Source organism: Panthera leo, chromosome D1 (genome assembly GCF_018350215.1).
Source record: "Panthera leo isolate Ple1 chromosome D1, P.leo_Ple1_pat1.1, whole genome shotgun sequence".
NCBI lineage: Eukaryota > Metazoa > Chordata > Mammalia > Carnivora > Felidae > Panthera > Panthera leo.
The window spans coordinates 3229096-3253285 of record NC_056688.1 but is presented as its reverse complement, the minus strand read 5'-3'; the positions used below and the strand labels follow the sequence as shown (position 1 = coordinate 3253285).

At 42.3% G+C, this 24190-nt stretch overlaps 1 protein-coding gene and 1 long non-coding RNA gene across 3 annotated transcripts; both read left to right on the top strand.

Moving 5' to 3' along the window:
* The first annotated feature begins 1080 nt into the window (after positions 1-1080).
* LOC122200894 lies at positions 1081-1742 on the top strand. The gene is made up of 2 exons (XR_006193976.1): positions 1081-1190; positions 1713-1742. It is a non-coding gene; the product is annotated as an uncharacterized LOC122200894 (long non-coding RNA).
* A 250-nt stretch (positions 1743-1992) lies between these two features.
* On the top strand, positions 1993-18896 carry LOC122200887 (caspase-1). 2 transcript variants are annotated; one of them, XM_042906668.1, is made up of 11 exons: positions 1993-2100; positions 2699-2965; positions 5272-5334; positions 7041-7295; positions 10715-10824; positions 11661-11834; positions 12942-13179; positions 13693-13857; positions 15032-15141; positions 16620-16723; positions 18450-18896. In XM_042906668.1, the coding sequence occupies exons 1-10, from the start codon at positions 2094-2096 to the stop codon at positions 16716-16718; spliced, it is 1488 nt and encodes a 495-aa protein (XP_042762602.1). In that variant the 5' UTR covers positions 1993-2093; the 3' UTR covers positions 16719-16723; positions 18450-18896. The 2 variants fall into 2 exon arrangements, with proteins under 2 accessions (XP_042762602.1, XP_042762603.1); XM_042906669.1 differs by lacking the exon at positions 7041-7295.
* The last annotated feature ends 5294 nt before the right edge of the window (positions 18897-24190 follow it).

The window sequence follows — 24190 nt, the reverse complement described above, 5'->3', positions numbered from 1 at the left end:
TGATTTTTTTCTATGTAATTTCCATGGAATTTCTATGGAATTTGCTACATACACATCTTTTTTAAAAAAAGTTTATTTATGTATTTTGAGAGAGAGTACGGGGGTGGGGGGGCGGGAAGAGAGAGGGAGAGAGAGAGAATCCCAAGCACGTTCTGCACTGTCAGGACAGAGCCCAATGTAGGGCTTGAACCCACAACCCAAGATCATGACATGAACCGAAATCAGGAGTCGGACGCTGAACCGACTGAGCCACCTAGGTGACCCCTAAAAGTATTTTCATTATATAAATTGATAAGTGTGAAGGTTAATATCTGCATTTTTTCTTAGTCTTGCTATCAGTCCATCTTCCACAAAATCGATCTAGAAAATAAAATGGCTCTATTGACTTCACTTCCGGGACATTGAATATGTGCTTACAGAAAGCAGTGGCTTCTCTGGGTCTTGCCATTCTCCTGTGTCTTCCATTTCAGTGTGTCCTCCAATATTTCACAGCTCACCTCCTACTTCCTGTGTTCTGTTTAGCATTCACCACAGCCGTGACATTCTGAATATCCTAGTTACCTGTTAGGTTTCCTGTTTGTTTTCTCCTCTGGAGTCTGCGACCACGAGGGCAGGGGACCATGGTCTGTGTTGCCTGAACCCCTGGCATCCAGACACAGTGTCTGACAGACTAGGTCATTGTATGTATTTGCTCACTGAGTGAATGGATGAGAGGCGGGAGGCTTCTCGCCAGAGGTAAACTTAACCTGAGGCGAGTTAAAGGCACAGCACAGGTAACACAGTCAGTGGGGCTGGGACAGTGTCGTGTGGTGACCGATGGTGGCTACTTGTGAGCACAGTGTGTTGCACACACTTCTGGGATCCCTAGGTTGTAGGCTGGGACCCATGTAACACCGTGTGTCAACTATACCCAGATGTCAAAAACCTAAAAAGACAAGCTTAATTAGATAATCTGAGAATAATTAACCTTCGCCATTTTTTCTAGTGAGAAATATCTGTGTTATAAATAACAATAGCGCTGATCGTAGGCTTACAACCCGCCAGGACCTGTTCTATGCAGCTTCTACATTTTCACCCACTTCATGCTCAGAACCGTGTCAGTGTGCACTATTTAGGAAATCATTTTACAGAGAGAGGAAGCAAAGCAGGGGAAACTTCAGCATCTTGCCCAAGAATGAGTGGTTACAAAGGTAAGTCAGAGATTTGGAGTCCGCAGCTGGGCTTTTAGACTCTACGGTGTCCGTAAATTCAGAGTCAGGGAAGAGCAACAGGAAAGAAAACACTAGATTCTGGGGAAAAATGTGTCCATCCCTGAAAGCAAACCTACTTCCCAGAAGCACAGCCAGGAGCTGCAGGTGGACAGAGGATGCCGTGGCTCAACTTCCCCAAATGCTATAGACTGAATGTCTGTGTCCTTCCCAGAATCGTAGGTTGAGAAGCTGAGGCCCAAAGGGTTGATGGTTTTGGGAGGTGAGGTCTTGGAAGCTGACTAGGTCATGAGGGGCAGAACTGAACAGAATTAGGCTCCAGAGAGCTCCTTTCCCACCACATGGGGACACGGCCAGAAGTCAGCAGCCTGAGACCCAGGGAGGGGCCAGCACCACAACCCCAATAGGGTGCTGGGGCCCTGATCCCAGACTTGTAGCCTCTAGAGCTGGGGGAAGCAAACCCCTGTGGTTCATCAGCCATCAGTCTATGCTGTTCTCTTCCAGCCAGAATGGACTGAGTACGATGCCAAAGCAGAAGTTACGTTTCCCCATCACACTTGCTGATTCCTAATGAATGGGCAAGTCTGCACTGTGTGAGTTTCACTGTATACAGCTTTTCCCACTGGTTCCTGGCTCTCTGAGCCCCCTCTCTTCCTACTCCGACCTTCTCCAAGTGCAAGTGAAAGAAATTTCCCGAAGATACACTCCCCGATGCAGTCTAAGTTTCAGAGAACTGACTGTCTCTTGAAGCAGAGGGGGGAGGAAAACAAAACAGGATGCGAATGCGTGAACAGTGGCTATTTCTCAACACATGTACACACCCTGCTAAAAGGAAGGTGGAAAATGCTTTCGGTTTCATACCACCGAGGCTGACAGGAAAAAGCCATGGCCGGTAAGTCGTGCACTGTCTTAAAAGGACAGCTCTTGGGGAAAAACAGTTTTGGCTTTTACTTCTAGGAATGTTCAGGTGATCAGAATTGAGGGCGAGGGCACAGAGGCAGGGGGGAGGGCACAGGGGGAAAGGAGAGGGGTTCCAGAGAATTCCACAGCCTGCAGAAAGGAAAGGCAAGGGCCAGAAGGGAGCTGGGGCTTTACTGGTATCCTGTGGTTTTGCAATCCTAACTGAATTCGAAGGGCCACAGTCTGGTAGAAGGTGAGGGATCGGCCTGGGGTGGGCACCACAGGGAATGGGAGAACAGAGCGCTGCCTCTTTATCTTCCTGTGCAGGGTTGAGTAAACACGGGGCATGTCAGGACCATGCCGGGTTTCCAGATAGGAATGGCAGGGAGCCAGTGTGATTTCAGGCCGTCCGGGGAGCACGTACGGGCAAGGCCCAGGGAGCACTGACGGGTGTGCATGGCTGGAGGATTCCTGCACTGTTTGGAGGGGGCGTCCTACTGATTCAACCCAAAGTAGGCTACCCCTTGCTGCTGACACGAGAGGCGGGCAGCCCGTTTTTGTGACTTGACGAACCCTTGTTCTCCTACCAGACAAGGATCTGAAGGGCAAGAGGAAGCAGTTCATCAACTCAGTCAGCATGGGGACGGTCAACGGCTTGCTGGATGAACTCTTTGAGAAAAATGTGCTGAACCAGGAGGAGATGGAGAGAGTGAAATGTGAAAACGCTACAGTTATGGATAAGGCCCGAGCGCTGATCGACAGCGTCCTGCGAAAAGGGCCACGGGCGTGCCAGATCGTTATCTGTCACATCTGTGAGGAAGACACCCACCTTGCAGAGACGCTGGGGCTCTCCTCAAGTAAGAGTCAATGACTCAGACCGAAGTTCATGTAGGCCCTGTGTCTGTGCCTGACACTGGGTTTCTTCCCTGCTCGTGTTAGTTTGCGGACAACTTCCTGGTTTCTGGCTTCGGGGCCCCATTTCTCTATCAGTGGCTCTATTCTGTGTCTCCTCTTTCTTTTTTGTTCCTGGCCTCAGTAGCCTTCTTTGGATCGAAGCTCATTCCCCATCCGGAATATGTGGCAGCTGATTTGTTGAAGTTCATGAGAGCAGCCTGAAAAGTTTCATGTTGTATTCTCCAGCTACCCTGGCAAGGCATTTAATCAGCCAAGGTGTCTCTCTCTCTGTCTGTCTCTCTCTCTCTCTCTCTCTCTCTCTCTCTCTCTCTCTCGTTAAAGTCCAGGGAACATAGTCATGTGACATAAGAACTTCAGGTCTGTAATCAAATTCACTTTGTAACCCCTCTCCAAAACTGTGCTCTCCAGGAGGAATAAAATGTATTTCGGTGATGGTGAAGCCCTCAGAGAATAAATTCAGCGCTTACAGAAAAGTGAAGATTTTAAGTGGACTCTGTCTTCTAGTTACCCCCTCCCACCTTCTTCGAAGTAAGACTGTCCACTAGTGTGGGACCCGGCTGCAGACCATTCTGTGAGCCTCCCCAAACCCCCACCTCCAGTCCTTCTGAGGGCCTAATCCTGGGCTCAGACATCTGAGCAGCCCCTCCTGTGCTCACTTAGTCCCTCCCCACAGCAAACACAGGAGATCCAGGGGAGTCCAGCCCCTGGTCTCTCTTGCACATGCAAAAGCCATTTAGAAAGAGAAGATGTTCTTTGAAAATGAGAAGCCTTTTTCTCCTGGGGCTTGGGGGAAGCCTATGCCTGCTGAGTGACCCAGCAAGCATTTACCAATGAGTAATGAACTTCTCATTTATCTTTCAGTAACTCTTTCATTTAACATATCCCCCAAATTAGACACAACCAACAAATAACAATAAGGGCCCAGAATACTTTTAGAATAGCCAAAGCCTTCATCCTTGACCCATTCCTTTCCATCCACAGTTCATGGACCCTAGAGGCACTTGTATAACCCATTGTGACTCCCCATGTGTGGGGTGTGCCTCTCAAGTTGTCCCATGGTGCCTCCTCAGTGAGGGGTATAGGGCTTTGTCTCTCCCTCATCTCTCTGCCAATCTTTTTAGGCCCATAGAACATGACAATTAGATGTAATTTTCGGATGCACTCTAATGGGAGAGATCCTTCTAAGAGAAATTTCTTGGTCATAAGAAGACCGACTTTCTATTACCATAAAAGGCCTCCTCCAGAAAATGCTCGTGAAGTTACTGATGGTTAATTTACTCCAGCAGTCTAGATGGGTGGGATAGCCAAGCGTGCTACCTTGGGCTTGAAGTTTTATGGGGTTCCCTGCGGCTGTCCTCCATTCACAGCAGGGAAATGGACCACCGTTTGTAGATGGAAATCTGGTCTCCAATAGGTACCATGAAAAAAAGAGTTGGGAGTATTTCTCAATTGTCAGCTTATGCCAATTCTTAAACTTTTCGGAATAAGCTTCTCGGGTGGGTGTTGTTCTACTGAGATCCTTATAAAACCTTAAACAAATTTCAATTAAATTCTTATCTTTAAAATTGACAATCAAAAAAGTTACCAAAGAGGATTTACTAATATGTTGAGTGATTTTATGCGACCGAATACTGCAACTGAGGCGGTGGTTAGGGATCCTGGCACCTGTGTTATCGTGCAGTGCCCTATGTGGCATACTTGATTAAGAGTCTATGCATGATAACAAAGACAGGTTTGCACTCATAGCCTGGCTTGGCCACTCTCTTGTTCTGTGATACTTGGGAAACTGACTTTACACTGATTGAGGGGCGACCAGGAGGTCACCTTGTCCTGATTTTCTGCTGTGGTACGTCTTGGCAAAGTTAAGTGTCCACGAGCAGATGCCTGTCCTTTTTAGGTATCTCTAAAGCCCGGCCCGGCTCTGCATTAGACACTCCTTGCACACACCTGGTAGGCAGTAGGGGTCACCCCAGGAGCCACCGTGAAACTTATAAAGTAAGAGACCTCTTGATGCTACATCTGATTCTGTCTTTCATCGTAGAAAGCAGAAAGAGCCACGTTCAGAGACTCATCTGTTCTGCCACGAAGGTGTATAGGCTTTTGCTTCTCGGTGGTGGGTGTGGTTCTCAGCTAGTCGCATCTTGAACAGGCCTGCAGGAGGTACTTTCAAAGGGGAGCCTCCATCACATTGGCCAAGATTCCTGAGACATGAGAAGTGACTATTTTAATGTCCTTAATCTTTCCTCAGGCCCACAATCTGGAAATTCTCAGAACACCACGGACTCTGAAGTAGCGTTTCCTCCTCTTCCAGGTACTGGTATTTCCAAAGCAAGAACATCGAACTGCATCTTTCCTGATGTTAACTATATACAGGTTCATGGGATGACCTCAGGGTGAGAGGGCAATGGGTAATTCTCATGAACTGATCTGATGCCTTTTCCTTTTCTTAATCCATGTGCTTTAGCAGAGGCCATCCCCGTAGCTTTACTAACATGTTTATGCTCACAAGTTCTAAACCTGTGTCCCAAACCTGATTACCCACTTGAACACCACACTCCCCTGTTCTAGTGCCTACTGAAATATGCTCTCATGGCTCCCTCAGACAGCTGTTATCTCTCTGCGCCCCGAGCCTAACTGGTCATCCTTCCCCCCGCCCTGCTTCCCCTCCAGTTTCCTCTGTCCTGATTAGTGACACCACTGTCACCCAGTCATTCACACCAGAAACCTGAAATCATCTTCAGTTCTTTCTTTCTCCTCACTTCCGACACTCAAGAAGCGGCCAAGGTTACTGGTTCCTCTCTCAAATCCAGACCCTGCTCTCTGCTTTTATTTCTACTACTCTTTTTCAGAACCCCTATTCCTATAGTGGCCTAGGATTCTTCAGCCATTTACTATACTTTTCTTGTCTTTAAAAAAAAAAAAAAGGAAAGAAAGGAAAAAATAAAAATAAATCCATCCTTCCCCCAGGTCCCCCCATTGGACTTTAAGCTTTATGAGGAATTTGGAAGTGTCTCACTTCTTCATAGGTACAATGCCATCACAGTAGCTGACTCAGGATGCATGCAGTAAATGTTAGTTAAAATACTATTTTACTGACTCATTTCATCACAATTGCTAGTATACCATGTCATTAAAAAGATATTTGACAGATGCCAATTGTGTCAGAGATCTTGCTCTAGGTAACGAACAGGACAAACAAAGCTCCTGCTTTTAATGATCTTATGAAAGTACATGAAATATGAAAGATAGGTATTTAGGAATTTCCACCATCAGATTAAAGCTAGCCGAAAATTTTGGGATGGAAATGACACTACATTTACCCCTTTCGGCAAAGATGGGATAGAACGCTATCCCACACAGTAGCAAATTAATCTACCATACTGAAAGATGAGTCATCAGATTATTTTCAATTAAGAATTCTTTTTGAGACAAGATCTTAGAACATTAGAACTCTAGATGCATTCGCTCATTTATTCATTAATTTATACATTCGGGAGGCATATGCAGGTTTGTCAGTATCTGAAGCACAAAGATGTGGGAATGAGATGTGGATTCAAAGACATGGTGCTTTTACCAAGGAAACTACATACAGAGGAAAGAAAAGATAGTACATTCTAGTGGAAACAAATTTACAGCTGTAGGTAACAGCATGGACTTTCCTTGGAGCAGATACTACAAATGGGCCATCACCATCACTGTGAGAAAGAGAAATGTAAAAGCAGTAGGTGGCTGGGAAGTTAGCATTAGGCCCAGTGTCAAAGAGGAGAGATGAGAGGCCCCTCCCCTCATCTTAGGTGGTGATGAGCCGTTAAATACTAGCCCGTGGGCCCAGTGTGAATTTGATGCGCTGAGAGAACTCAACAGGTACAGTGCAAGAGTACAGGTAGTTTATGGGGTAGATGGTGAAATAGTCAGAAGGCATTTTCAGGGTTATTTCCCATAATGGAGAACCTTCTAGAGACAGAGCAAGACTCTAAGTTGTGCCCATAGTTGAAGGGGTCTTTGTATTTCCTACAGAGGACAAACACGACAAAAACCCATTTAAGATTTTGGAATCTGTGGGCAAAGAGCTCCTTACTGGCGTTTTGCAAGACTTGGTGGAGAAAGATGTCCTGAAATTGGAGGAAGCAGAAAAGAAAAAATTTCATGATGCCAAACCTGGAGACAAGCCCCGGGTCTTTCTGAACTCAGTGCGTCAGAAACCCAAGGAGGCAGGTCAAGCCATTGTCCAAACTTTCCTTAATATGGACAAGCATTCTACCAGTTTAGAAGGTAAACTGAAGTCACTTACAATGGGCATCTCAAATTTTCTGGAGTCTAGTCACCTCCAAAGCCCCTCCAGGGTCCTCTATAATCTTGCCATCCTTCATTACTAGAATGTGGTTTTCACTAAACCTGTCGTTGTCCTTTTGGAGGCCATCCTGTCTTTTGCTGGCAGGGATCCAATCCCCAATGAGCTAAGAAGCCCAGTCTTTACATGTACGTTGCTCTCAGAAAGAGGTACTTGTGGACACTTTGCAGTGAGGGATATGTGACCTTGAACCCAGGTCCTGTCACTGTAGACACTCTGTGATTTCATTCAAGCTTCTTTCCCTCCCTGGGCACCAGTCTCAGCATCTCTGAAATGGTGACAATTTTGGTAACCTCTGTGCTAAGACAGTCACTCTTCTCCAGGGTTCCCTTCTGATTACACAGGATTATAATCCACCAAGTCTCTTCACCCAGAGCACAAGTGTTTTCTTCACAAGTGAGTAATTGCTCTCAGCAGAGTGCCAGCCACATAGCAGGCACGTAATTAATACAGGATGAATACAACAAATGAAGAATGTGCAGGCAACAAATGTTACTTATCATAATTATGATTTTGCTTCTGATATTTAGACCTTTCTAGGGCTCACTCATTTCTGCAAGTTACAAAATAGGATCAGGAGAACACCTATAACGTGTCCAATCTATTAGGACATTTTAAAACTTCTGATCTACATTGAATTATATTACTAGAGCCCAAATCTCGCCGGGTCCAAGGTCACTAGTGGCACACTTAATTTACGACAGTGTTTAACCTGAACTCTCAGTCCTGCATACCAGAGCTTATCAATATACTAATAAAAATAAGCAATAATTAACAAACGATAACAGACATTGTAGAGACTTCACTATAGCAAATGAGTTTTTTCAAAGAGTCCTTTCTGGAGGTGGGGCGTCCCTGACCAGCAGGACTCACACGCCCGTCTGATGGACGTCCAACGTGGTGGCCTGGGCCGTGTCCTCATTAATGTTTAAATTGGACCCTCGGCAGGTTTATTACTTTCCCTTAAATCTGACATGGAATGGAGACAATGTGGATTTAAAAAAAATCAGAGATAATTCAGCAAATGGGAATCAAAACCGAAGTCACGGGAGCTTCAAAATAATTTTAGCAACTCCAGGCATCACAATGCACATTAAATGGAAAATACATCAGGCCGTCAGCCGAATCCATGGCAGGTGGGAGGCAGGCACAGGGGTTCCATGGGATCCCTCTGCACACGGAGCCTCCAGAGAGATCCCAGAATGCAGGCAGGTGGGGAAGCTGGGCGAGCTGGCCTTCTGTAGGACATAAAGACCTTGGCCAGGCCTTCTGGACATGGATAGGGTTCTGAGGGTTCCTAGCATGGTACTGAGGGGAGTGGGGAGAGGAGGAATCCAAGCTACTAGTTCATTTCGTGTAACAAGCTCACACTTGGGCAGGCTAACGTGCCACACACTGGTTATTCCTACAAAAAAATAACTACTTGGGTTCCTACCTCCCAAAGGGATGGCTTTGTCATACCTGGTACCAGACCCTCTCTTTTTGTATCAGTTTAAGGGGTTCTTGGAGCATTTCATTAGGTAACAGATAAGACAAACACACTGAAATTTTTATCTCAACTCGTAATTCTCTCATTTGTTTCCACTGTGCTGCTAGGTGAGTAGAACTCCCTTTGGGAAGCAGGCTGCACTATAATGTTTATTATGTGGTATTGAATGGATTCATCTCCATGCCAACCTTACCATTAAATATGAGATGGAAATCCTATCTATTCCCAGTTTCATCTGAAAACACAGTATCTATTTGTAGATACATAATGGTCATTAGGAGCCAACATTTGTTAAGTTAGAGTGTTCCCCAAAGCTGGACACAATCTGGAAACCAAGAACTCTTTTGATGAGAAAACGTACTCTGACCAGAGACTATCCCAGGACCCTATATGTCCTCCCACTGGCAGAATCTTCTAGAATACAAAGGAAGAGCATGTGTCACTGTTCAAAAAAGATTCAGAAAGCTGGGTTTCCTTAAAGACTTGTAATCTGCTGCCTCTCCAGGTTTTTAGCATTTAGAAAGACATTTATCAGAAAAATATTATTTAAAAACTAATGGAAACAAATGAGTGAAATAGAAAAAAAAAGTGTAGAATATAAACAACTGAAAATTTTATACAGGGTAACATTGCTTTTCTCATTTAAATAAAAGAAAATCAGAGGTGTTCTTCGTTCATGTAAGTGAACACAAAGGTTTACCCATTTCATAGACAAAATCCTTCCTTTTCAAATAGCTCTTGGCAAACTTCTAAATTCTGTTTATGAATTCTTCTTCCTCTTTTCTCTGGGGTGCGGGGAGCTCTGGACTTTCCAAGTGTCTTGCACAATCTCCGTCAAGTGAGGCCAAGCGGGGTCTGAGAGCACTACATTTCTCCAGGGAGTGGGTCAGGATGAGCCGGAGACAAACTTCTCCACAAGGGAGGAGGGATTTCCTCACATTTTTAAACCTGGTTGAAAACTGAGCGCGAGTTACTCAGCAACCTGGCGGCAAGTGTCACCAGAGCACAGTAGAGTCTCTGGACACAGCCCTAGAGTTACTACACAGCAGTGACCCTCTACATAGCTGACCTCACAACTTGGCGACAAGTCACCAAAGCCTGTCTCCTCTGGAAAGGTCAAGAGTCTGGGCCAAGTGACAGCTGGATGGTACACACTTCAAGATCCCATTACGTGTCTGGGGTGTATTGCATGAAAAAAGAACGGGCTCAAAACTGCACACCGTCCCACAGGACGGCCACTAGCCATACCTGGCTTGGGTGCCTGACTCCTCACTGGTAACACGTGCCGAAAGGGTGATATTTTGGACATATCATGTTAAAATGTAGTGCTAATGTTAGTACTAATGCCAATTAATATTAATTAATGTCATCTGTTTCTTTTTAGTTTTTTTTTTAAAATGGACATTATAAAATTTTGAATTGCACAGGTGGCCCAATTACATTTCTAATGGCTAGCCCTCCAATAAATATTAGCTCAACATGTTCTTGCTCGGAGACGATAGAAAGTCTACTTGGATGAGTGAGGACCCTACAGTAAAACCACTAGAAAAATCAAACTGTTTCTGCTGAAGGTGGAAAGGCTACATTTGACCCCAAATCATCAAGGCGCTTTCTTCAGAATTAGCAGAATCTACTATTGCAATTTCAGGTGGATCTTCTTTCTCTACTAAAAATCCCCCCCTTCTTTCCTAGTCAAAATACATCTCCTCACACTAGAGGTTAGATATAGTCACAACCCTTACGTGTTAAAAAATCTTCTGCCCATAGTTTCCCTTCTCTGTCAGTTTCTGAAGTGGTAACTGGGTCACAAAGGCAGATCTCATAATTTATGTCATGTGATGTATCCTGCAGCTAGCGTGAATAACATGCCTGGGCCGGCTGAGCCAGAAGAATCTGTAGATGCTCTCAAGCTTTGTCCTCGTGAAAACTTCGTGAAACTGTGTAAACAGAGGGCTGAAGAGGTGCTGTGCTCGTCCGTGAAATAGAGAATAAGAGAGAAACAACTGTTTTCATGAAATACACGGTTTCTTAAAGCACTACCTGCAAAGTTTGGGGAGTGGGGGCAGTGGTCATCTTACCCATAGATGCTTTGGGCAAGGAGGAAATCATGGGGCCTCACATAGACTCTAATTCTCTTTCAACCCCATGATAAAATATACATTTCTCACTTTGTTCATCTATTTGTTCTAGTATCTATTTGTGATTTATGACAATTTTAGGTGTAGTCATGGATGCAAAATATGTATAAGAGAATATGGCCAAGTAATAATTGTTTGCATTCTAGTGAAAATCCTAGATATAATGCATATTTTTAAAATATAATTGAAGCCTGCATAGCACTGTATGTTGCTATGTTTTCAAAAACCAGTACCAGAATAATAATGTTACCAAAGGCAAAGGATCACTGATGCAATCGTTTTTAGCCGGGGCCACTGGCAGGTGTCTCCCGGCTTTGACAAAAATTGATCTGAATCTTGAATTCTAAGAAAGATGAGACCAGGCAGAGAAGAGAGAGGAAGAGACAGTAGGAAGTATTCAAGGGCCCTCGAGATTCCTGAGTAACCATCGCAGATATATACTGGGTCCTGTTCCAGGCTCTTAAAAGATCATTTTACTTCCAATTTGTAATTCTTTCCATTGTCAACTCAATCCACTGTAAAGAGTTAAGAAGGCAGGGTCTTCTGGTTCAGGGGTTGGGACAGCTACATGAGCCCTTAGCACGTAACAGGGACTGGTGGGTGAGGCTTTCAAAGGAGAGGGAGACAAACTGAACTCACTGCAAATCCATTTCTGGCAGATCTACCCAATAAAGGAGAGAAAGGATCGTACTCGTCTGGCTCTCATCATATGCAATACGACGTTCGATCATCTTCCTCTCAGGAAGGGGGCTGACCTTGATGTTGCAGGGATGAGGAGGCTGCTTACAGACCTTGGCTATAGTGTGCACGTAAAGGAGGAACTCACTGCTAAGGTAGGGACCCCTAACTTGCCCCAAACAAGTACGTCTTCAACATTCATACTTCTACTAACACATTAGTGTTACCATATTAGGCAAATGTTTTGACAACCTTAAGTCGTGTGTGTGTGTGTGTGTATTTATAAAATGGAAGTACGAGAAAGTAAAATCTATGCCTCTTTTGAGCTCTAACTGTCGTCAGTTCCATAAATGAACAAAGTGATTGGCATGTTCCAAAGTGGGATGATTAGGACTTGGCCCCAACACTGCCCAGAAAACTCTAGAGTAACGAGCGTTTAGCAAGAATGTACTTGCCACGAATGTACTGAGTCCCAACTGTGTCCCAGGGGTTATTCCTGGCACTGGGTACAGGTCTGTGAATGACACAGGAAGCTCCCACCTGCCACAATCCAGGTGCACTTAGCGAGAATAATCAATCTGTAAGCAAAACAGAAAATTTCAGGGTGTCTCTAGAAGAGCGAAAAGAGTCAAAAGCAAGTGAAAAGGAAACATGAGAGCAAACTGGTGAGTGGGGAGCAAGAACGTTGGACGGGGTGGTCGAGAGAAACCTCTCTGAGGAGATAACAGAGAACGAGGCACACCAGTGCATGGAACAAGACAGGTCCAGAAAGGTGTGGATGAAATACGTTCCCAGTGACAAGTCTGAACGGAATGGGAAAGCTGGCACAGGAGCACCACAGAAAGACTATGGTGACCGCAGCCCAGGAGAGGAGGAGGCAGGGCGAGAGAGGGTGTTCGTACATCCACGGTTCAATTTCATTCTAAGCACTGTGGGATGGGTTTTACAAGGGAAGCTGTGTGATGCCTTTATGACACAAAACTCTGATCAGGTAATGAGAGAAAAGACAGAGATGGAAAGGAAAAACTACATAAGGGACGGGAGGCGAGTGCAACATGTATCCAGAGGATGGTTTACATAGTGTCCTCAGGAGCAGAAAGTTCCACCCAATGCTCCATGATAGGAAGATGGGGCAGCCACCAGGAGAAGGCACAGCACGTGGAATGCCACGGATGCTTCTTAACACTGTGCATGAGGAGTAGGAGGTCAGGCTAATTGAAATGCTTGTCCCTGTCAAAGTGAGACTTGGAGGTCTTTTTCAGGACATGGAATCAGAGCTGAGGGCATTTGCTGCCCGTCCAGAGCACAAGTCCTCAGACAGCACATTCCTGGTGTTCATGTCTCATGGCATCCTGAGTGGAATCTGTGGGACGAAGTACAGTGCTGAAGGAGACCCAGATGTATTGGCTTATGACACCATCTTCCAGATTTTCAACAACCGCAACTGCCTTAGTCTAAAGGACAAGCCCAAGGTCATCATCGTCCAGGCCTGCAGAGGTGGTGAGTTCTGAGATGAAGCTGTTTGCAGAGAACTGTGATGTGTACTTTTTTTCTAGAGGAAACGATTGTAGACCCAATTCAGGCCACAGAAACCAAACTGAACTATTAGGAGAGTCCACCTAGGGGGCTGGTAGCACGGGAATGTGCCCTGTCAACTGACACATCTCTACTTGACTTAATCCAGGGTCTTTTAGGTTTTGTGGAGTGGCATTTGGGGGGATAAAAAGGAAACAAAAATTATTTAGCGAAAAATCTAAGTCTGCTCTCTGAAATGATGCAAGTGAGGCTTTAACTCCTTTGTTGGTCTTAGCAAATGGGTTCTTCCAGTTTTATGACATTCTCACCATTAGTGGGCACATTGCTCAACAACACGAGAGAAAGGCAGAGTGGTGTGTGTGTGTGTGTGTGTGTGTCTGAAACTGGTTAGAATAAATATTTAACAAGAAAGAGGTGGGTAATTGGACCAGACATACTCGGAGCTGTACAGTGTGAAGCAAGTCGATGTCTCCACAGAAAATTTGGGGGAACTGTTGGTCAGTGACTCTCCAGCGGCCCCAATGGACAGCACTACACAGATGGGTAGCAGCCTTTCACAGGTGGGTGACAACCTAGAGGACGACGCCGTTTACAGGGTCCACGTGGAGAAGGACTTCATCGCTTTCTGCTCCTCAACCCCACGTACGTGTCCTTCTGTTGCAGACAGGGATTGGGGGGCCTGAGGCCAGCTCTGAGTGATTCTAGAAAATCAAGACAGGCTCTGTGCAACAATGACCTGAAGCAAATTTTAAGGGTTGATGTCTTTTATGTTTTGTCTTGTCTGTTCTATGGGGATAAAGATTCTTTTATCCCCCATACGTTCTAAAATTGTGCTTTTATTATAAGTGCAATGCTTTATAGTCAAAGGCACACCAAACATTAAAACAACCTAATGGAAGGAACCCCCCTGACCATAAGCCATTTTAACATAAATGATGGATTCAGTTTTCTATTGAATCCAGTCAACATTTTGAGAAGAGTTTTTATGGATCCTGGGACTGGCTGCCCTTTTCCAGGGATCCAGGGCAAGCCTTGCCTTTGTATTTCCCATTTGATACTTTCTGTCGGTATGCCATCACACACCCCAGCAAGGGATTTGGATGCCCTGTTAGAGGAGTACAAAATGGTACTAGGGGGCTTATTAGACCCTACTAATAGAACAGTGTAGAATTCTTGAGCTCAACATAATTACCTGAAGAAGCCTGACATTTGAGTGCTTTTAATTTGCAAATTTTTATTTTTCATCTTTTTTAACCCATTTATGGAATCATAATTGACATACAAAATACTATGCATATATAGTGTATATGATGTAATGAGTTTGGAGATAAGTATGTATCTGTGAAATCATCACCACAATCTATGCCATGAACATATCGATCCCCTCCAAGAGTTTCCTTTGGGTCTGTTCATCTATTTTATTTGCTATATTGTGAAAGGAGAGTATGAAATCTGTGAAGAGCCACCTGTGTAAACACGGGGACATTCTTGAATCCATTTGAGCTTCTTTTGTTGCCTCTGTTTTAAAATGTGATAATTCCAGTTAGCTCTCAAGCAGATGAACACAGGGCATGTAATAAAAAGTCAGTCAGTCCTAACAATACAGTGCCATCTCCCACAATTCTGATGAGCTGCCCCATTAGGTCAATCTCTACTAGCTTTTGGTGTGTTGGTTTGTTTCCCCTCTGTGGAAAAGGGTTATAAGTGCTTCTCCTCAACATGTCGAGAGAATTACCACGCTATGCTTTAGAAACAAATGTAAGCAACCTAAGGGCGAAGGCCACAGCCCAAGGGTGACCGCTTCCTGTCTCCTTAGATCATGTGTCTTGGAGAGACGTGAACAAGGGATCTCTCTTCATTACACAACTCATCACGTGCTTCCAAAAGTATTCATGGTGCTCTCATCTGGAGGAAGTATTTCGGAAGGTAAGCTTGTCTCTCCTCTTCTAGTCACGTGTTGCTTAGGAGGGCTTTGTTATTATCTGCCTTTCAGGGGACAGTGGCAGAAATGTCAGGCAAACACAAGTAGAGTGGCACCTGGTTTTTGTCATCTAGGTGTTTAAAACCTGATGCAGAAAAAAATATCAATGTGTAGAAGCAGGAGATCAAAATATATTAAACAATAATAGAAAATATAAGCTTGTCTTTCATGGGATTTAAGTTCTTACATTTCAAAGAGTGGGAGGTATTTAGATTAATTTTCATTGTTTAATTTATTAAATAAATAGGGTTGGGTGGCATACTTGGTGGTGGGTTCTATCCTGGCAACAAGGGGGCGAACGAGACATATGTGACATAAGGCTGTGGAGCATTTACACTCTTGTAAGAGGGATGATTGCTGGGATAGGATCCGTAAAGACAAAGACTGAGGACATGTGAAAGAGAAGACAGGAGAAGACGTTCTTTGAATGGAGTGGTCCAGAAGGGAAGACGTGATATTCCTTCCCCAGCTCAGGACATACCTGGGTCCTCCTTCTTCTAGTTTATTTCCCTCTGTAGCTCCCGCAAGCATGCATGCCTTCAGGGAATGCGTTTATTTGTTTCTTTTTCAACTGCATTCACTCACTCAAATGAGACCTTAATGAAGGCAGGGATTTGCCAAACACCTCAACATTCAGGCACATAGGAATTAATATTCATTGAGTGAATAAATGCATGAATAATAAATATATGCTCCTCCCCTCTCTTTTAGGGAGAAAGGGATTGGTATTAAGAACATGGAAAAGTGTGTTGTGTTTCCATTCAAAAACACAGAGGACAGGTACACTCTTATGGAAAAAGAAGGCTACACCATTAGTAAATTGGAGAAGACTGCAGTGTGACATGAGTCAGGGTCTGTGTAAGAACTTAGCAAGTTGACAAACGGGATTTATACACTGCACTTTGAAGGGCATTTCTAGGAAAAGACTAGCACTAGTCGATCTAGGTTAAGTAGGATCTCATTGATCAGTCCGTGTCAAAAGACTTCAGGTCAGGTTGGTGGAGGGGATGTGAAAGTTGTTCATTGTTCCAGACTTAAGAACAAAATCCTGGGATTTGAGTCTCATTAAATTGAGGAGTTAGCCCTGGTGGATGTAGAACGTAGAGAATTCTCGAAACCGAGTTCTCACGAACAGACCCCAAAGGAAAATTGGTCATTAGACCTATAGATCAGAAAACAGGAAATGGAAGTTTGAAAGGCCTTGGATTAGATATAAAGTATGTGAGACAAAGAGCTATTGTGACAGAGGGTGTCACTTTTAAGAGGGAAGGCAGCAGTGGCAGGAAATTAGACTATCCATGGGACCAGCCTCATCAGTCCTGGGAGCACCCTGCATGCCCAGAATTTTCGGGCTCAAGGTGGAAAATCTTTTCTGAGAATTCGTAAGAGGTAGGCCTCACCGAGCACCTCTTTTTGGTTTTAGGTACAACAGTCATTTGAAAAACCAAATGTTAGAGCCCAGATGCCCACCATTGAACGACTATCCATGACAAGATACTTCTATCTCTTCCCTGGCAATTGAAAATAGTAAGTATCAAGAGCTGTTGGCAGGTGAAGTGAATGGGAGAGTAATACGGGTGGTGAGGTCCAGTGACCCATGGCAGCTGACAGCTGAGACGGTCACAGTAGTGTGCCTTGTTGATGTAGTCTGGCGATCAGTTGCTGTTTTTTACTGTACTTAATGTGCATCTGGCCCCTACCTCAACCTCCACAATCCATCCATCCATCCATCAGTCAATCAGTGAGAGAAGCCAAAGCAAGACAGGAAGTAATAACCTACGAAGGACACACGGTAGCAGCTATTAACATTGAAATGTGCTCACGCTTCCATTATTACTCATACTCATCTCTCATTCTCTACCTGCCCTCCCCTCCCTCACGCTCAGTCACCACACAGTGCCTCAGATCCTGAAAACACAGAACACAGAGGAGCTGACCATGGAGAAAGCAGGACTTTGGTCCTCTGAGGGCATGCACTCCCTCACTACTTTGAGCTATCATCATCACATAGTATGAAATCTATCCGGGACTGTAAAGCTTGTGGTGAGGCCAACTCTGGTTCTCCAGCTGTTCTCACAGTGTGGATCTCAGAACACTCAGAGTGTGGTCTCAGATCTGCAAATACTACTCAAGTATCAAAACCCCTTCAAGCACCCATCTCAACATATTATTATTATTATTATTATTATTAGGCAAACTACTTTAGAATGGGTACATCAAGGTTAGACCCAACAATTATTTTACTCCCTCATAGCAGCTTTATATCATTCTACATTATAAACAATTCTTAGTATCCCTCTCAGACACATAATTTAAATTATATTTTATCGTAACGTTTATCTCAGTAGTTTAAATATTTACCCATACTCTGGTTTCTGACAATTTGGTTCCATAATTGCACAGATATCTCAGTATAATAGCTTTTAAGGCCTAATTAGTTCAGTAGAACCACATTTGGGGATTGAATTATTGATGTGATGCATTTCTCAAGCAGTTACTATGTTCCGGGTTCTGTTCCAGTTGCTTGTAACCTACCAGTAAGCAAAATAAATGGAGTCTTTGCTCTGAGAAAGCTCATACTCTAGGGAGTGGAAACAGACTCTAAATACACAAGGAAATATATCCTATGTCAGAGAGGGATAAGAGCTAAGAAGAAAGATAAAGGAGACTAAAGAGACACAAGAAGGTGGATGCTGCAGTGCTATCTATAGATTAATCAGGCAAAGTTTCTTTGAAGTGATAAAATGGTAAAATCAGAACAAAGAATGGACAGACTGGGGAGGGAACCTTGTGGTATCATGGACACGGGGAAAAGTGTCCTAGCTCAGGGAATAGCAAGTACAAACACCCTAAGGCAGAAATGCAATTAACATGTCTGAAGAACTGCAAAACGATGGTAGACTGGAGGCAGATGAGATTGGGGAAAATGGCTGAAACAACCTAAGAAAAGCAGTGGGGAGCCTGATCACAAGGACCTTGGTGGTCACATGGTAAATGTTTTACATATTTTATGCCCAGTGAGATGGACAATATTTCAAGTGCTTTGCACAGAGAAATGATGTAATTTCATAACAGATTTGGCAAAGATCACACTGAGTATTTTTAGCAGACAGATTATAAGGGTCACAAATATAAACCAAAGGAAGTGGCAAAAAGTACCCAGAAGAGGATGAAAAAAGAATCATAATAAGGGATGGACTAAAGGCCTCTGGGGATTACTATCGTGACCTTCTGTTCTTTTTCTCTCCTTCAGGCAATCATGGGCAGTCCAGCCCTTCTTGACCAACTTGGAAAAGTACCTTAGCTAGCACAACACACTCATTTAACGTTTGGTATCTCAATAAAAATGAAAACAACTAAACTGTGCCCTGTAAATCCTCCAAAAGAGAATACAATTTCAATTAAAATGGTGGCTGGTTGGAAATGAAGTGTAAGAAGCAAGCTGGGTTTTCCAGCTTAATGACTCCTATAGTCTCTGCATGTCACTGGGTGAAGACAGCTGGCCATGACTTTGGCCCTCAGTACAAGGTGAAAGGAGACGGTGCCCATCTGGAGACCAACACTGTAAATTAGCTCCCCATTTGTACACTCTCAAACCCTGGATCTATATGATGATGTAGAACAAATTTTCTAATTCATTACTTAATCAACATGATCTGTTGGGCTCATTTTTTTTCCTCAGTAAACTATTATGATTTCAGCAAATTAATCCCATATATCTTTCTTCCCATAAGTTAATTTTCTTGTTATTGTTTTCCTCAGACTCTGCATGTTCCACATTTCAGAAAAATTTTATCCCTTGCAAGCTCTTGGCTATTGAGATCAGTTGGGCTTTGATTCAAGACGGTATAAAGTCAGTGTATTTGTAGAGAAATACAAATATAATTGCATAAATGGCAGTAAAGTGAAAGGGGGGTGTTAGTAATGGAAAAGACAACATCCACAGTTCTGGAGGGATGAATGTTGGTAGAGGAATTTGGGCAACATGGCCATCAGAACTACTATGGAAGGAGATGTACCACTTCTGCTATGCGTACAGAGAATGCTGGATAGATATTTTAACACATGGCTGAACTAAATTTAAAAAAATAAAAGGATGCTCTAGATATCAAATGTAACTATAATAGTTAAATTTATACAGATCAATTGTATGTCAGGATTAATGTAAAGATTTTGATTATTGTGAGGGATTTTTGTATATAAGTAACTAATTTAATCATAACAACAGCCCTGTAATTATCAACATCCCTGTTTTACAGACAGTGAAACAAAACAACATAGAGCTTAACTGACTTGTCCAAAGTCACAGTCAGCATGAGGTCACAACAAGATAGGAGTGCCCAGACTCACTATGGAATCAGAATTATTAACCATTGTGCTGTGTTGCCTCTTCAAAGCAAAGAGAGACTAGAATGGCAGGGATTCTGAACTATAGGGGTTAAGTGAATTTTGAATTGCAACGGTTAACTAATGTTACAAAGATTAATGATGTTTTTATTTCTGGACTTGGCCTACCTATGTAGAAACATGAGCCACATCACAAAGATCCAAAGACACATATTATATACACCTCATTCTCTGGCTACTGAGTGTTAATATTAGAAATCCACTAGCAGAAAGACTGCCTCACATCTCAACTCAAAATTGAAATATATAAATCAATCAGTCAATAAATGCACATACATAATTCATATACATATACAAGTGTAGATGTACAACACATAAAAAACAAGGAAGAAAAACATATGAACGAAGCATTCAACTTGAGAAGTCCGAAGAATAGTAAACCAATACATAAAAAGAAGTAAGCAAATAACAAAGATTAAAAAGAAATCACGAATAAAATGGTAAGGAAACAAAGGACTGAGCAGGTCATTAAAGCAAACGCTGGCCCTTTAACAGGACGAATCAAATCACAGACATTCAGCAAGACTGAAAATGAAAAAACAGAATTAGCACAAAGACAGTGTCAGAAATACAAAGGTACAATAAATACAGACAAAAATATACAGAAAAAAAACAGAGAATATCATACATAACACAGGAAATATATGGAAATTTTTCCAGAAAAGGTAAATTAATACACAATAAAGTAAGCAGAATGGATCCATAAAAATTCAAGAAATTAATTTTTATTTGTCATATCTAACAGCAGAAAAGGTTAATAGACCCAAATCGTTGTAGACAGGTCTTACAAAACTTCTAAGAAACTGATGAGCTCTACTTTAAATAAACACTTCCACATCAAAAAGAGAAGTACACTTCTTAAGTTGTTTTACAAGGCTTCTCCAAAACTGAAACAAAATTACAGAAGAAAAGTTAGAAAAATATCAGCTGATTTTTCATTAAATTATGTAAAGATTCTAAAAAACATGCTAGCAAAGAAAATCTAGCCATAACTGAAATAATATTAATACTTATTAACTAGTATTTAATGATACTAGTATTTACACTAAGAATGGGGTGACAGTGTAATAACAGACATATTTATGATAGCGTTCCTCAAAAAAAGAAGATGAAAAAGTAGATGCAATAATTTTAAGAAGTTTATAAAGGCATTCTGTAGTATTCAGAAATTGTTTATAATAAAAAATAGGGGCATCTGGGTGGCTTAGTCGGTTGAGCAGCAACTTTGGCTCAAGTCATGATATCAAGGTTTGTGAGTTTGAGCCCCTCATCGGGCTCTGTGCTGATGGCTCAGAGCCTGGAGCCTACTCCAGATTCTCTGTCCCTCTCTCTCTGCCCCTCCTCCATTCACACTGCATCTCCCTCTCTCTCAAAAATAAAATAAACATAAAAAAATAAATAAATAAAAGATTAAAAATTAAAACCTTAAGAAAACAGGAAGAAAACCAATTCCTTAATCTAACGCATATATTTAATAAAAAGCCTACCAATAAAATAGAAATAGAGGAAAAACAATATGAGAAAATCTGTAGCCTTCTCATGCAGAAGTATTTGAGTATTATCTTTATATAACATACAAGTAAAAAAGATTTCTAATCAATTTTGCACTAGCGTTCCAAGCCGATTAAGCCAAAAGTAAAAACTATGGAACACAAGAAATAAAATCATTACTGCTTTTGAAAAATATGATTTTATTCATTAAAAATCTCTTCCAATTAATAATAAACTCCTTGGATTTGCAAGAGTTCAAATCAGTATACAAAATTTAACAGCATTCTTGTATTCCAAAGAAAATCAGGAAGTGTTTGCTTTTTTAAAGCCTCTATTTGCAGTAAGAAGAGAATAACATAAGATACTTGAAGATAATCCTAAACAAATAGTCACAAGTCATATATGGAAAAATATATTTAAAAAAATCCTTGAGTGATATATATATAAAAAAAGATTTAACTACTGTGAGAGATATATAATCCCATTGATTAGAAGACAAAAAAATATAAAGGTTTCAATTTCCCACCCAAATTAATCTATAAACCCAAGAGAACAACAAAGAAAACATAATAGCATATTTTATTGAACTTAATAGGTTATTTATACACTTTGTTTGGAAGGTGAAGTAGTAGGAATAGCTAAGAAAACAATTTTGTTTTAAAAGGATGGAGATTGCCTAAATGTGAATCAAGACATGATATATAACTCTATGAAGGGAAACAAAAACAAACATAAACTACTGGGACTTCATCAAGATAAAAAGCTTCTTCATAGCAAAGGAAACAATCAATAAAATTACAAGGCTGTCTGTGAAGTGGGAGAACATATTTGTAAATGACATATCTGATAAAGGGTTAGTATCCAAAATCTAAATAGAACTTATCAAACTCAACACCCAAAAAATACATGATCCAGGTAAGAAATGGGCAGAAAACATGAATAGACACTTTTCCAAAGAAGACTTACAGATGGCCAGTATACATATGAAATGATGCTCAACATCACTCATCATCAGGGAAACACAAATCAAGACCACACCGAGATACCACCTCACACCTGTTAGAATGGATAAAATTAACAACACAAGAAACAATGGATGCTGGTGAGGAGGTGGAGAAAGGGAACCCTCTTGCACTGTGGTGGGAATGCAAACTGGTGCAGCTACTCTGGAAAACAGTCTGGACACTCCTCAAAAAGTTAAAAAAAATAGAACTACCCTATGATCCAGCAACTGCATTAGGCATTTACACACAGAATACAAGAATACTGATTCAAAGGGTACATGCACACCAATGTTTATAGCAGCACTATGTTCAAGAGCCAAGTTATGGAAAGAGCCCAAATATCCACTGACTGATGATTGGATAAAGAAGATGTAGTATATGTATACACTGGAATATTATTCAGTCATCAAAATGAATGAAATCTTGCCATTTGAAACGATGTGAATGGAGCTAGAATGTATTATGCTAAGTGAAATAAGTCAGAGAGAGACAAATACTGTATGATTTCACTCATGTGGAATTTAAGAAACAAGAGATGAACATATGGGAAGAGGGGAGAGAGAAGAGAAGGAAACAAACACAAGAGACTCTTTTTTTTTCCTTAAAACAAATTTTTTTTAATGTTTATTTTCAAGACAGACACAGAATGCGAGTGGGTTGGGGCAGAGAGAGAGGGAGGCACAGAATCTGAAGCAGGCTCCAGGCTCTGAGCTGTCAGCACAGAGCCTGACACAGGGCTTGAACTCACGAGCTGTGAGATCATGACCTGAGCCGAAGTCAGATGCTCAACCGACTGAGTCACTGAGTCACCCCCTAACACAAAGGACTCTTAACAAAAGAGAACAAGCTGAGGGTTGATGGAAGGTGGGGGATGGGCTAGATGGGTGATGGGCATTTAGGAAGCCATTTGTTGGGGCATCTGGGTGGCTCAGTAGGCTGAACATCCAACTCTTCATTTCCGCTCAGGTCATGATCTCCCAATTCATAAATTTGAGCCTGGCATGGGGCTCTGTGCTGACAGAACCTGTTTGGCATTCTCTCTCTCACTCTCTCTCTCTGCCCTTCCCTTACTTGTGCTCTCTGTCTCTCCCTCAAGATAAATAAAAAAACATTAAAAAAAAAAAAGGAGGGCACTTGTGATGAGCACTGGGTGCTGTATGTTGATGAATCACTGACTTCTCCACCTGAAACCAATACTGCACTGTATGTTAACTAACTAGAAATTAATTTTAAAAAATGAAACTAAAAAGTGAATTCAAAGATGATAAAAAAAAACAAGGTGCATAAACCAAGGGCAGGACTTTTTAAAATGCACAAAATCAGTAAAATATCCACTCACTCAGTGAAACTACAAATATCCAATAATGACTATATGGCAGGCATTTGGCACTGGAGAACAAAACAAAGTTCCTCTCCTTATGGAGCTTGTACTTTAACAGGGAACAGGGAGAGAATATATAGAAACTAAATAAATACACAGTTTATCAGCAGAGTAGACGTGATGTAGAGAGGGAGCCCATCATGGGAAGGAAGGAAGAACATTCCAGACAGAGGGAAAAGCGAGGAGAAATGGGCTGAGACAGGGAACATGCTTGATGTGTTTGAGCAGGAGCAAGGAGATGATGGCTGGAAATCCACAGACAAAGAGGAGTGGTGGAAAGTTAGGACATGAGATCAAGGAATTCACCATGTCCAGACTATATAACGTGCCATTGCTATAAAAGACCTTCCACTTTTACTCTAAGATAGAAAACTGTAGACAGTGTTGAGTGGATGAATGAATTAAATGGTCAGAGTCACATTTTATCGAGATCAGTCTGGCTCCCGGGTGGAGATGAGAATGGGAAGGATGAGGCCAAGGTAGACCCAGAAAGAGGACTTGGAAGGCTATGGCAAAAATTCAGAGTTGAGGGCAGTCCAGATCTGGATGACAGATGCAGAGGGCAATCCTTGTGTTCTGAAGGTAAAGCCGACAGAATTGGAGAAAATGAGACAGAGTGTAGGACTTAAATGTTCTACTCTTGGACACTAGAAGAATAAAATGGAAAACATTCTAACAGGGGGTAGGTTTGGGGGCACTGAGACATCTAGT